At 37.9% G+C, this 12,933-nt stretch overlaps 1 protein-coding gene across 3 annotated transcripts in view; it reads right to left on the bottom strand.

Moving 5' to 3' along the window:
• Positions 1-10,518, bottom strand: part of LOC102221672 (netrin receptor UNC5D-like) — a 222,100-nt gene extending 211,582 nt beyond the window's left edge. For all 3 annotated transcript variants that reach the window (XM_023338523.1, XM_023338524.1, XM_023338525.1), the window contains exon 1: positions 10,107-10,518. In XM_023338523.1, the coding sequence (XP_023194291.1) occupies positions 10,107-10,191 (85 nt within the window). In that variant the 5' untranslated portion in view covers positions 10,192-10,518. The remainder of the gene's footprint in view (positions 1-10,106) is intronic.
• Positions 10,519-12,933: the final 2,415 nt, after the last annotated feature.

Genomic DNA, 12,933 nt, shown 5'->3' with positions numbered 1-12,933 from the left:
TGCATTATTGTGTTATGGTTCCTCTCGTGTCTTAGTTTAGATCACTTTGTTAGTTATCCTCCCCCCTCAGTATACCTGGTCTCCTTCTGCCACAGCTGTACCACATCTTCTTTGATCCGTTCATCTGGTTCCTTTGTCATTTTTCCACCTCTATTCAACCTCCTTCTTGTTTTGTTCCATACTCATGCCCGTTCCATGCCCTGTTCCTTTCATAGCAGCTCTGTAAGACTTTATTTTCCATTACTAGAAACTTATCACTTCACCTTTCTGCCTCTGGTCCTGCCTGCTTTTAGGTTCAACCAGGAACCAAACATGACAAATTACTAGAAATGCTTTGGAAGTGAAAGAAACATAAATACAAAATTTTATGCAACATTGTATTTCCAGTATATTCTAGCATTGCCTTTTTAAGCCCTGTTATGAGAAACTGTTTCCAATACAAGAGGGACGGGAAGATATGTAAATAAAAGTCCTTTGATTAAATTCTAATTTATTAAAATATCAGCATCACCACAGATGCCAAAAAAAACAAAACACGTACACACATACAAAGAACATCAGCAGTGATGCAGTCATATCTACAATGTCCTAATTTACACATGACATGTGGTAACATCTTGAGAAATTCCTGGGAGGGTTTATGTCTCACAGTCACACGGGTAGCATGGCGTGTGTGTTGTCTGCATTTGGCTAAGCTGCTGTTTCACAGCATGGGACTCTTCACACCACTGATCTTTCTGCTACTGTGCTGCTACAGTCAATCTACTGACAGCACATTCACTTTAAATGCTACTAATTTGGATTATATGTGCTAATTTTTATGTAACAGGGAGTCAATTAGGTTTAAAAAGTAAATACTGTAGAACGGACGAGAATATGAGACGATTCCTATGAAATTGCCAACATGTGATGATTCAACAATCGAGTGGCTTCTATAGTACATTCATTGATTGGATTGTCTTTAATGTATTAAAACGACTTGGTAGGAAATACAACAAATATTTTAATCCACAGTCTTATTCAAAAATTCCTAAATGTTAACCATTTCTAGTGGTTTTGATTGTTGGATAATCCATCTCATCATCGATCATCTACAACAGTTTATCTTTAAAAGTGCCTACAGTTAAAACTATAGTTTCTTTTGTGCCTGCTGCTGCCATTATGCTTCATAACATAAAACCATAAGCACCATTTCCAACACTATTGCTTATTACTCTTTGTTGATGCCGACACTTAAAAAATTTGGTTGTTACTGTTTTCTTTCTTTTTTTATGTAGATGTTTGATGAGTGGACCCGCTGCAAACAAATTTCCCATTGGGGACAATAAAGTTACGATTTATCTTCAACTTTATTCATTTACAAAATCTACATTCAGTTCTACACCGGCGACTTTTTGAAATAATGCAACACATTGGCCAACTTACTTATTTTTTATTAAAATATTTGTTTCATTTCTATTTGATTTTGTTTGTAATTTATCTTTAATAGTGGGAGTATTAGCAGCTGGTCATGCTCTCCTGGTTTTTAGTTTCCTTTTTTCCACAACTTGTATAAAATAGTCTATTTTAAAATGATAAAAGCACCAAATGCATTTATATATTTTCACATTTCCACCACGATCTTTGGCGTACTTAATTTGGAATTTATGTGATACACTAACTTGAAGTAACACATTATTGTAGAGTGAAAAAAAGGATACAAGTTATTCTATTTTTTCAGAAAGAGAGCCTGACTAATTACTGTGACACCTCTAAATAAAATCAAGTGCACCCAGTTGCCTTCAGAAGTCACCTAATTTTGAACACCGTCTACATTCTCCTTGCTCTGCTGTATCCTTGGTAGTTTCTTTAGGCACATGTTGGTTTATGCACTTCTTTAGAACAGTGTTTCTGAACACTCACTCTGTTGAAAGAAGATTGAACGACTCTGAAGAGAAAGCATGAAGGACCTACCTAACTGCTCTGTGCTTCAATTTATGAATGATAGAGCCTTGTTGGTTTTACAACATTCTGCCACGCATGACTTCAGAGAGTTATTATGCAGGTTTCATATGCCAAGAGGGACTCTTAAACCTCATCTTGTATTTCTGACACCTACAAAAGAATCAAACAGAATTTGAGAACATATAGTGCTGAAAGAAATACAGCCTGAGCCTCTTTCTTTTTCTGCAACTTGTGTCACTGAATTTTTGTTGTTGTTGTTCTAAGTTAGAAAGAGTGAGAGCTGAAATAAATTTTAAAAGAAAAATATATTGCCCTGCGACAGACTGGCGACCTGTCCGGGGTGAACCCCACCTCTCGCCCGGAATGTAGCTGGAGAGGCACCAGCAACCCTCCCGACCCCATTAGGGACAAGGGTGAACAGAAAATGGATGGATGGATGGAAAATAGAATATATGAACACATTTTATAATTTAAACATGGGGGAAAAAGCAAGAATTTTGTACAAGATTTTACTTGCGCACATTTATTTAATGTATTTTCTGGGCATGTCCCCTATATTTACTGAAACGTACTTTTCTTAAGTAAGTTAGTATAAACAAAATTTTCTCCACATTCCATAAATTAGGGATGTTCACATGATTACATTGACCTTTCTTTTTATTTGTTTCAAGATATTTTCTGTCTTTTCTTTTTTTAACCCTGCACCTAAAGAAAAACAAATCCCTTATAATGCCAATTAGAAACATTCAATATATAAGCATAATGTTGGTATCGGTCAATGTTACTCATTTTTAGCACATCAATATTGATCCCATAAGTAAAACTGGGTCAATATTAGCAACTGATAAGTATTTCCATCTCGTAGATGTTTGTGCATTTGCTTAAGGAGGAGAGAGTGTTGACCATGTGTTATTTGTTTGGTCATGTGACAATCAAGCAGCGTGGAATTGTGGGATGTCATTTTTATGGTGTCAGAAGGGTAGAGAAACATATATAATGTTACAGAATTGGTACATATTGTGTATCAAGCATTGTGGTCATATCATCAGATATCAATATCAGTCCAAATTTTATATCATTGCATCCCATTAAAAATATTTGACAATGGGCGTGCCGTGGTGGCGTAGTGGTTAGCGCGACCCGCATTTGGAGGCCTTGAGTCCTTGACGCGGCCGTCGCGGGTTCGACTCCCGGACCCGACGACATTTGCCGCATGTCTTCCCCCCTCTCCTTCCCCGTTTCCTGTCAGCCTACTATCATATAAGGGACACTAGAGCCCACAAAAAGACCCCCTGGAGGGGTAAAAAAAAAAGGAAAAAATATTTGACAAGGACTTTTAAACATAACCGGCCTATCAGAGGTAACCAACGGTTACATAATTAAAACAAAGAGTGTCTGTTGTAACTGTTGCTTCTTGGGAAAGCTTGAAGTTATATCAGAGATGCACTGATCAGGGTTTCCCTGACCAATACTAATTTCTGATTTTCTTTGAGCTCTGATGTGGATTGCTATTTGTTTTATGTGTTATGTATTATAACACATAAAAGAGGAAAAATGTGCAGCAGATACTTTGATGCAAGAAGTAGCTCCAGTGGAAAAGACATAAGAATATTATCGGCTATCCATCAAAGCATATGCTACCAAGCTATTTAATTTTTATTCATCTCAACAAAAAAAGCTTCAAAGTAAAGCCTGATGGTTGACTTGTTTATAGACCAAACAAGGGTAGTTTTTATGGGCTTAAAGAAAATTAAAAAAAATAATCCTGATATCTGGACGAGTGATTGGCAGATCTGTATATGTCATTTATAGACAACTCCACATTGGGGCAGCGCATTTAGTCAAATAATTTTAATGACAACTCAAAGATTCATTTAAATTGTCATGCTATAAAATGATTAAAAACACACTCAAAATGCCCCCGCAAAAAATTAATTTACAAGAGATTAGGATAAATGTCATGACTGAATTAAACCACCTAACGCATGCCTTTTCTGATGGGTCACAAGAGTCCAATACTTGTTAGAGACAGAATCCTTATGAGAATTAATTTTTTACCTTTTTAGTAACCCACTTTATTTTTTTTACAACTAAAAGGAAAAAAAAATGAAAATATATGCATGCATATTGAAAGTAAAATTCATAGCTTTATGCCAAAATTGGCTTCAATGGTGAAGGAATATGGTACATCACATCTAAATCAAAAACCTGATGAAGACCTGTTGTTGTTAATTGTTAATTAACAACAATTAATTGTTGTTCATTTTAACAATAAAATTCGTTTATGGTCATTGTTACTACTGGGTGCCAAAAATACTCCCTCTCTTTAGGATCAAAGTCATTAAATATGTATTTGCTTTTGATTACTCTTGAAATTAATTCATCAGGAAGAGCAGTGACAGGCCCTTGCTGTTACTGACAAAATGCTGTGGCAGTTACTGATAACATGAGCTGCTTAAGGATTCTGCACTGTAACCTTCCTATTCGTCTTTCGCTCTCCCTGTGGTTTTATTCCTCCGCTCCACACCGAGCTCTCCTTTCTTCTTTAGTCAGGTGAGTTGAGAAATGATACACAACCCAAGCATTTGTCAGAGCTACAATCCACTGAAACTAAATTACATTGAAAGAAATTGCGAGAGAAGAGTGGGCAACGAGAAAGGATGAAGGGCTGAGGCATTTATGAAATAAATGCACTTTAGAGGGTACAAGAGTGCAACATATCGGCACAAACTGGAAGTTCAGAAAGAAACACAGAAAGAGAAAGACAGAAAAAAGAAAGATAGATGTGTGGACAACATTTCTCATTGAGGTAAACAGTGTATGGTTTGAATCTAACATTTGTGGCAATGCCCTTGAGTTGGCCAGTGAGGCATTGAAGAGTGCATTTGGGATGGGCAGTTATCTCCAAGGCTTTCCTTTCAGCGGTATAAAAACATAACAGCAATGCCGGGTCTTGCTGAAGAGAAAGCCTCAAGGCTGAGGAGAAGAGGCTGCAAGGCAAACAGGTAACGCAAATGGCCCCACTTGACATGCTGTCATTGTCTCCACGCCCTAACATACATGGAACATTAAAAACTAGCACTGTGTCGAACGATGCATGCATGAAAACACGCAGCACGTGTAACTGATGGGGAATAGTTAAAATATGATCCCTAGATAAGTGTGTAACTATGTGAATGTCTTTGTTGATGCAGTCCAGAGTGTCTTGGAAAACCATATAAGAGTTCATGGAGATGTATCTGTTCTCTTTTTTAAAAGCAGGTAATATTACTTTATTACGTTAGCATTAATAATTCAATGCAAGTATGGGGTAATTTTACAAGTATCTTTAGATCAGAATTTGGGCCAGAATATTCAGTACTTTTTGACAAAAAAACTAAGGTACTATATCAGAACAATTTAAGGCTCTAAAACTGAAAAAAGACAAGACAAACAGGAAATTGGAAGCAAAACAATCTATACATAAACACAACCTTATTTAGCCATTGAAATGTTTATGACTGGGTGTGCCGTGGTGGCGTAGTGGTTAGCGCAACCCACATTTGGAGGCCTCAAGTCCTCGACGCGGCTGTCGTGGGTTCGACTCCCGGACCCGGCGACATTTACCGCATGTCTTCCCCCCCTCTCCTTCCCCCTTTCCTGTCAGCCTACTTTGTAAAAAGGGACTCTAGAGCCCACAAAAAGACCCCCTGGAGGGGTAAAAAAAAAAAAAAAAAAAAAAAATGTTTATGACTGAAAGCAGGAACTTTTTTTAAGGAGAAAACAAATGGTTGCTAGGCTGATTCCTTCTTCCTTATAGAAAAAGCTAAATGAAATTCTCAAGACTCAACAAAATAGTCATACAGGTATGCCATAAAACTTCACTGCTCTATTTTAATATCTTACAGAATACATTTTCTTGTACTTTAAAGCTTCCCAGTATAAGGTTACAAAATGCTTTGCTTTAAAGTCCATTTTCCCTAAGCAGTACCCCCTACCCGTCTTTGGCTCTTGGTGAGCCTGGTTTTCTTTGAATGTCGAGAGGAAATGATGGGAGAGGGGCTTGATGGGTTTGAATAAAGTAATGGACTCCCTTTGAATAATACAGTAGTGAAGTGGGCAGTATGACCACCATAACACAACTGTGGATGCCTTCCCAACTGTGCCACTGAGTTCATATCGTGTGAAACGTCAGTGAAATCAAACTCGAAGCTTGAGCAAGATTCCGGCAGTCATTTCTGAGATAAATAAAACATGTCAGAGATGACTCCATTGCCCTTTATTCTCCATTCTCTGGCTCTCTTCTTGCCCATCTATACAGTCTTTTTTTGTTTGTTTTTTTAACCATGCCAGACCATGAGGCTTTTCTACCAGCAGGTTGTCTGGATTACATGTTCTCCCATGTGAATCCTCAACAAAGAGCTTGCTGAATCGTTTTGATCAAACAATAAAATGAAATTTCTTGTATTGTGCCTGGGCTTTGGAGCACTGCTGTGTTGTTGTGATGTAAAATTTGCAATGCAAGACATTTTAGTTACAAAAGGGCTGAAAATGGTGTTTGTTCAGCTGAACGTGATCTAAGGTTAATTTGGCATTCGTAAGGAAGGACACAAAGCTGCTGCTCCTCCAGCTTCTCTATACATTTAGAGATGCTGGTGTCTTGCTTTGGGCAAACAAGCTACACATTTCAGACTGAGGTGTTACTTTCATTTTGAAACTAAGCTTATCAGTACCTAAATAACATTTTAACAACATACAAACCTACAACACTATCTGTAAGCATTTGCATCTCAGCCACAAAAACTATACCGGTGGCAAGCATAAAAGACAGATAGGGGGCATAATACAAGAGCAAATAATACGTTAAAAATGCTTTAAATTGCATTGTGGAATGTAAACCCAAATACTATCCAAACGAGTGTTGAAATGAGTAAATACCTGATATCCAAGAGCAAGTGAATGTAGTGTATAATTATGTGTGAGCTACATAGTGCTCCTTTTCCCTCAAGTGTTTGGCTGGTGGCGGGGAGCAGGTGACGAGGACCGAGGGAAGGAGAGTCCTGTTTAATGACCAGATCGTGCGTTTTAAACAGTGCTGGACAACTGGAGTTAAAGTGTACCAAGAACTGGGTTTAGTAAGTAAACTTCACAGATGTTTATTTCCTCAAAGAGTCATCATTTAAAGCCTAAAGCCAAGCAATATCAATGATGGGGCATTACAACAATGGAAAATACCCAAGAAACAGCAGAATATGTCAGTGTTGTTATGCTATACTTTAAGCTTTTGGTTCATTTTAAAGCCTTAAGACTGAGAGGTGAGGCATTGAGAATAATAAACTGCATGTAGAGGATCTAAAAATTACATTTCCACTAAACTGCAGTGACCTTAAAGAGAGATGCAGAGAGATAGCACACCTGCAGCATAATTAGAACTAAGTGACTGTAAAGTATAGATGTATTTATCCCCCACCCCCAACATAGCTGCAAGATTTAGAAAAGCATGATATGCAAAATTCCTGGTTTTCCACTCAGACGTTTTTGAATGTTACTGAATCTGGATCTGTGTGGTTGGATGAGTCACAGCATAAAGGTAAAGCCACGAAATTTCACTTTTTACTAAACTGAGATCTAAAGTTATGTGCATTATTACACACATTGTGTTTACAGATTCAGCCAGTAACCAAAATTGGGCTCAAAAAACTCCGCTTACCAAGTCAAATATGTATAATATAAATAAATATATACAATTTCACTGCTTATTAGAATACTAAAACATCCTACTGTACATGAAAGTCATCATCCAAGCTGTACAACTCTCTTGACTTTGCCACTTTTACTTCTTTGCTATTAAATTTGAAGTAACTAACTTTCCCCCCCAACAATTTGAAACACGATGAAATCTTTACATGACAAATAAAGCCTGCATCAGGAAACAACAGCCTCTGGGAGCCTTTATGAGATTCACACTGTTCTAAAACCAATAGAAAGTTCTGTAATTACATTAGTCCGCAAATGTATGTGCAGTCACTCTATTTCAGCTCAGCGTGAGCATTACATCCAACTTGTTCTGTTATTTACAGTGGGATTATTTCCTTGCCCGCGCTTCCTCTTACTGTGTTTGGGTATCTGATAGTGCTGAGCGGAGCAGCAGGGAAGACAGGTTAGGTGACAACAACAACACTTATAGGCTGAGAAAAATGTGTCTGGAGAATGAAAGTGCAAAAAAGATTTCCCGACAAGTGCTAATCCTCCTAGCGCCCAAAACGAATAAAAACGAAGGGTCTGAAAGCCTGCCAAAATGTCTGCGTGTGGCTACAGCGTTGGAGATATTAAAACGGCTGCTTCCAGTGTCAGAAGAACATGTCGTTGCCAGAACATCAGTAGCTCACACCCTCAAACTGTTAATGCTCCAGTTCCAACACAAAAGAAACTAGCTGTCAACTTAGAGAAAATGCTGAATTATGTTTTGTCACAAACATGTTATGAGCATCATACTGAGAATCGGTGCTAAATATATCTTGGTTCAATATATATATATATATATATATATATATATATATATATATATATATACACTGTATATTCGCAAGTACAACAAGTGTGATTGACACTTGAGATAAATAAACACTGAGATCTTTAAATCTCTAGAGAAAAACAAGTGTTTTTTTTCCTAATATGCATATTTTTGTTTGAGAACTGAACATTGCAATGTAATTCATGAAAAGTAAATGCATCACTTTCATAACAAGGCTTATGAGAAGAAGTAACAAGAAAAATCCATTAAAAAAATAGAGAGTAACAAAATTGGAACATAGCTGTTCTTTCAGAAAATATGAATAACCTAACGAGAAAACTGCAGGGAATGCAAAATGTATATAGGTAGTTTTTTTTTTTTAATTCAACCATAACTTAGAAATGCTTTAAAATTCTTCTATTTCTTTGCCCTTAGAGTTGCTTTTCCTTTGTGCATCCTTTCATGTTTGCATAATGTACTTGACTGCTGACATTTATATTATTGAAAAACATAAATATTTATCACAAACCGCCTGAGTAAGAGCCATCGCCAGCCAGCAAAAAGGACCTATGCAGCTTATATAAACTGCCTCCTCAAACACAGAGGCACATTTTACTTTCATGCAGTTGTAGCATTGTTTCCCTGCCAAGCCCTGGTCACTCTTTCTGAACATCACAGCAACATTTCACGAATGTAATATGGTCACAGTGGAGATGCTACAAAATGCAATTGCAAGCCTGTTTTTTTTTATGTATTTTTTTTAAAGGTCATCTCCAGGACCTTCCATATATCACAACAAAAGCAGCCTGATCCTTGCATGAAAAGCTGTACTTAAGATACTTATGCTTAATCTAATATGTATGCTATGCAAATTTCCAAGTCGAAGCTAATTTCAAAACTTGCGACGCAAAGAGATGAAAACCTTCAGGGCTACTTAACTAATTGACTTGCAAATGCTGCTTTGTTACACTGGCATGCAAGTTAAATGGAAGTCAATGGGTCAGCATGGATTCACCCAGAGAAAAAGACTTTATGATCATCCACTCCGCGGCCACGATTTGCAAGCTGCACGTAACATGTAATTATCATGTATTCATTTCTGGACAATTTTGCTACTAAGCAATTATTTTCCTGCATCACCAAGCCTACAGGAGAACAATGCATCATGTGTGAAAACAACTGCCCACGCTTTTGGATACATGTGAACCTGCTGAATATCACTATTTTTTCCCCCTCACTAAACTCTGAAGGACCTGTCATGTAAAAATGATGTAAAAAAAAATAATAAATTAATTAATTATAAAAGCGCACATACGCAGCTAAGCACTAGTGGACACTTCTTCACTCACTAACATGCAATTATTTTTCGTGACCAGTTTTAATGCAGCATACGAGGAGCAGAAATTATTCAACTTCATGTCTATACAGTCTAAAACATCAATTATATGTAATTAAACACGCCAAGCAGAACAAAAACTTGCCGTCAATAAAATCCAGTGGTACTTCTTATGAAGTGCACGCACGTGAGAAATAGGAAAATTACTTATTTTTTCCCCCCACTTCACCCTCCAAGGTAAGTACAGCCAGCGCCAAACGAAGCAACATCTCCATTTACACACCTTTGAGTTTATTCTCGCAGACTTGGAGCTCGTGAAAGTCGTGCGCTTACCTCGAGCTAACGTCGCCGGGACTTGCAAACCAAGGAGCACGAGGATGGAAAAACTCCAGCAGCATCCTCCGGAAAACTGTCCCATCACTGCTGTGCTCGTCTCCCTCCCCGTCGGGTCTGGGGCCACCTGGCGCGGGTCTCGAGCATTTGTCGTCCCTCTCCACACCCCACCTTTTTTTTTATTTTTATTTTTTTAACCGGTTTCGGTGTCCCGGCGGGCTGCTTGCTAGTGCGCACAGTCAGTCAGGTGCCGAGCTGTGGAGCTGTGGAGCTCACCTCGCGGAATCGCAGTGCGGTGACTGGGAAAGAGACGGGAAAGAAAGTGATGCTGAGCTTTGAAGCTGCCGACACTCAGCTGAGCGAGAGCGGAATAATCACTGAGCGCGCGGCGGCCAGCAGCAGCAGTAGTGGCTTTTGGGGGTTTTCGGAAGAGAAAGAGAGAGAGAGAGAGAGAGAGAGAGAGAGAGAGAGAGAGAGAGAGGACCTGTTGCGAAATAAAATGTGTGGATAAACGCACGTGCGGTCGTTTGTTTGTTTGCCACGAGCAGATACAAGCAGTCAGATTGTTTTAATTGTTTGTTATTCACGCCTCGTTTTCAAGACAGCAGTGTGGTGGCCGATATCGGAGCGGGTGTCTTGGGGTTGGGGTGGGCTCTTACAAATGGCTTTTGAAATTGCGTTTTTACTAATTAATGACTATCTGCAGCCTTTGAGCATATGGCTTCTGATTGGTGTCCTTTTGCCAATTAAGCGTGCATTATCTCCGTTAAACGAGGCTATGGAGCAAGATAATATAATTCATCTTGCACTGTAATGATTAGAGCTTCTATTTCTCTTTTATATTGGAAATGATTGAATATTCTCTTCTTAAGCAGAACATTAAAGCCGGAACGGACCCGCGGTTGTATGAGGCTCTGAGCAGGATTTTATTTAAAGGGGTTGCTTCCGGCTAAGTCATGACAATTACTGAGAGTTGGGGGACGAAGGACAAAGATTAATGTTTTATTTACAAGCAATCCAAGAAAAAGGGAAAAAAAAACTATTAGTACCTTATAATGAAAGTGAAAATGTGACCACAGCTCAGGCAACATAAATTATTGAGAAGTATTGAAATATGACTCTTCATGCTGCATCTTGTGCGTATATTGGTGCATTTGTAAAACCAGCCAGGGACCATAAACAGTGACAACATTTTCCTATGCTGCTCAGATTACATCAATTTTTTTTTCTTGTCTTTGGCAATCCCTACAAAAATGGAACCCAGTTTCTACCACCTCCTAACAAACCTGGACGATTTTTTGGCAGGAAAAAAAAAAAAAAAAAAAAAAAAAAAAAATATATATATATATATATATATATATATATATATATTATGTTACTCATTAGAGATAGAATTAAAATTAACTCACCAATCAGTTTTTTTTTTACAGATACCAATTTCTGACATTCAGATTTTATTCAGCTATTAAAACTTAACCCAGTCACAAGGGACACACTGTACAACTGACAGGTAACTTTTTTGTTTTCTTTGTGGCATCCATTACGCCATGCCATCCTGAGCAGAAAGCCATATTAACAATTCCAGAAACATTTTCTTTCATCGTTATATGTGTCTTTATGAAATTCTTTATATTTTGTATACTGTAGAACTGGCTTTGTATCTGAAGAGGCATTAGGATTTAAATGGCGTTTTAACACTAGATAGCAGAGGATACGCTCATTCTTGCCATTGGGTAGGTTTGCTTATTAAAGGTTTTTTGTTGTTGCTTATTTTAAAAATGTGGATTTCTAAAGTAATTACAGCAGTCAGATTGTTGTGGGGCACAAATTAACGATTCTTATTGAAATGCTGGGGGAAAACACTACAGTGAAATTAAGATGCTTCAGTCAAGGACCTCATGCACTCACTACACACACAGCTGAGCAGTTTTATTGGCATCACTGGATTTCTTTTGTGTTATGGCAAAAAGATAATTCTACACTGTTTCTAAGATGGCGCATTTAACCATAAAAAACAAACAAGAACAAACGTGCCTTTTCATTAGTAACTGTAAATGGCTCACAACGCGCTGCTGCTGTCATCAGAAATGTGACGATCCTTGAAAGAAGTTATCCATCTCGACACAATCCGTCTGTAAATTACATACAGTATTTTATTAACTTGTGTTTCTGAGACATATATTTGAACGTAGGTCTGTTTTTAATGCAAATCGTGCCACTTTAACCCTGCTTATTGCAGTATTGATGGAAACCTAATTTGTTCATTTCCCCCGCTTGGAGCTTGGGGTTCCACTGTCAGGCGAGGTTAACTAGATAATAACCCAAAAGAGACCCATAGGCCGTGCATTAACTATTTCTCATGGGCTGAAGGCTATTGAGCTAACTGTCCGACTATGAACAAAAGAAAGGCTTTGGAATTGTTTTTGCAAAACAGCCTTTTGTTGTATGTTTGAGTTACAGCTCAATTGTTGTTCTACTTGCCAGAGTTATGAGTAACTTGTAAATAATCAGTACATATGACGGGACACACGTTACATATTGAAACACAACAATAATGCTAGCAATATCCCCTTGCATCTCTAATGGACTTCACATTGTCCCATATTTGTGTTAAAGGCTTTGACAATTAAAAAGCGTTTAAGTGTCTCACCGTGGAAAACAATGATATTGATGTTGCTAAGCAACAACTTATTTATTTATTTTATTTTTACTGTAGCAAGCCAACTGACAAATCCAAACAGCTGACTATGCAGGAGGAAGATTCTTGCTCTGTGCAGATTATCATCATTCAATTCAAAAATACTTTACTTCTCTCAAAGGGGAGAAA

This window comes from Xiphophorus maculatus, chromosome 8 (genome assembly GCF_002775205.1).
Source record: "Xiphophorus maculatus strain JP 163 A chromosome 8, X_maculatus-5.0-male, whole genome shotgun sequence".
Taxonomy (NCBI): domain Eukaryota; kingdom Metazoa; phylum Chordata; class Actinopteri; order Cyprinodontiformes; family Poeciliidae; genus Xiphophorus; species Xiphophorus maculatus.
The sequence above is the reverse complement of the archived record's forward strand: the minus strand, read 5'-3'. Positions and strand labels throughout refer to the sequence as shown.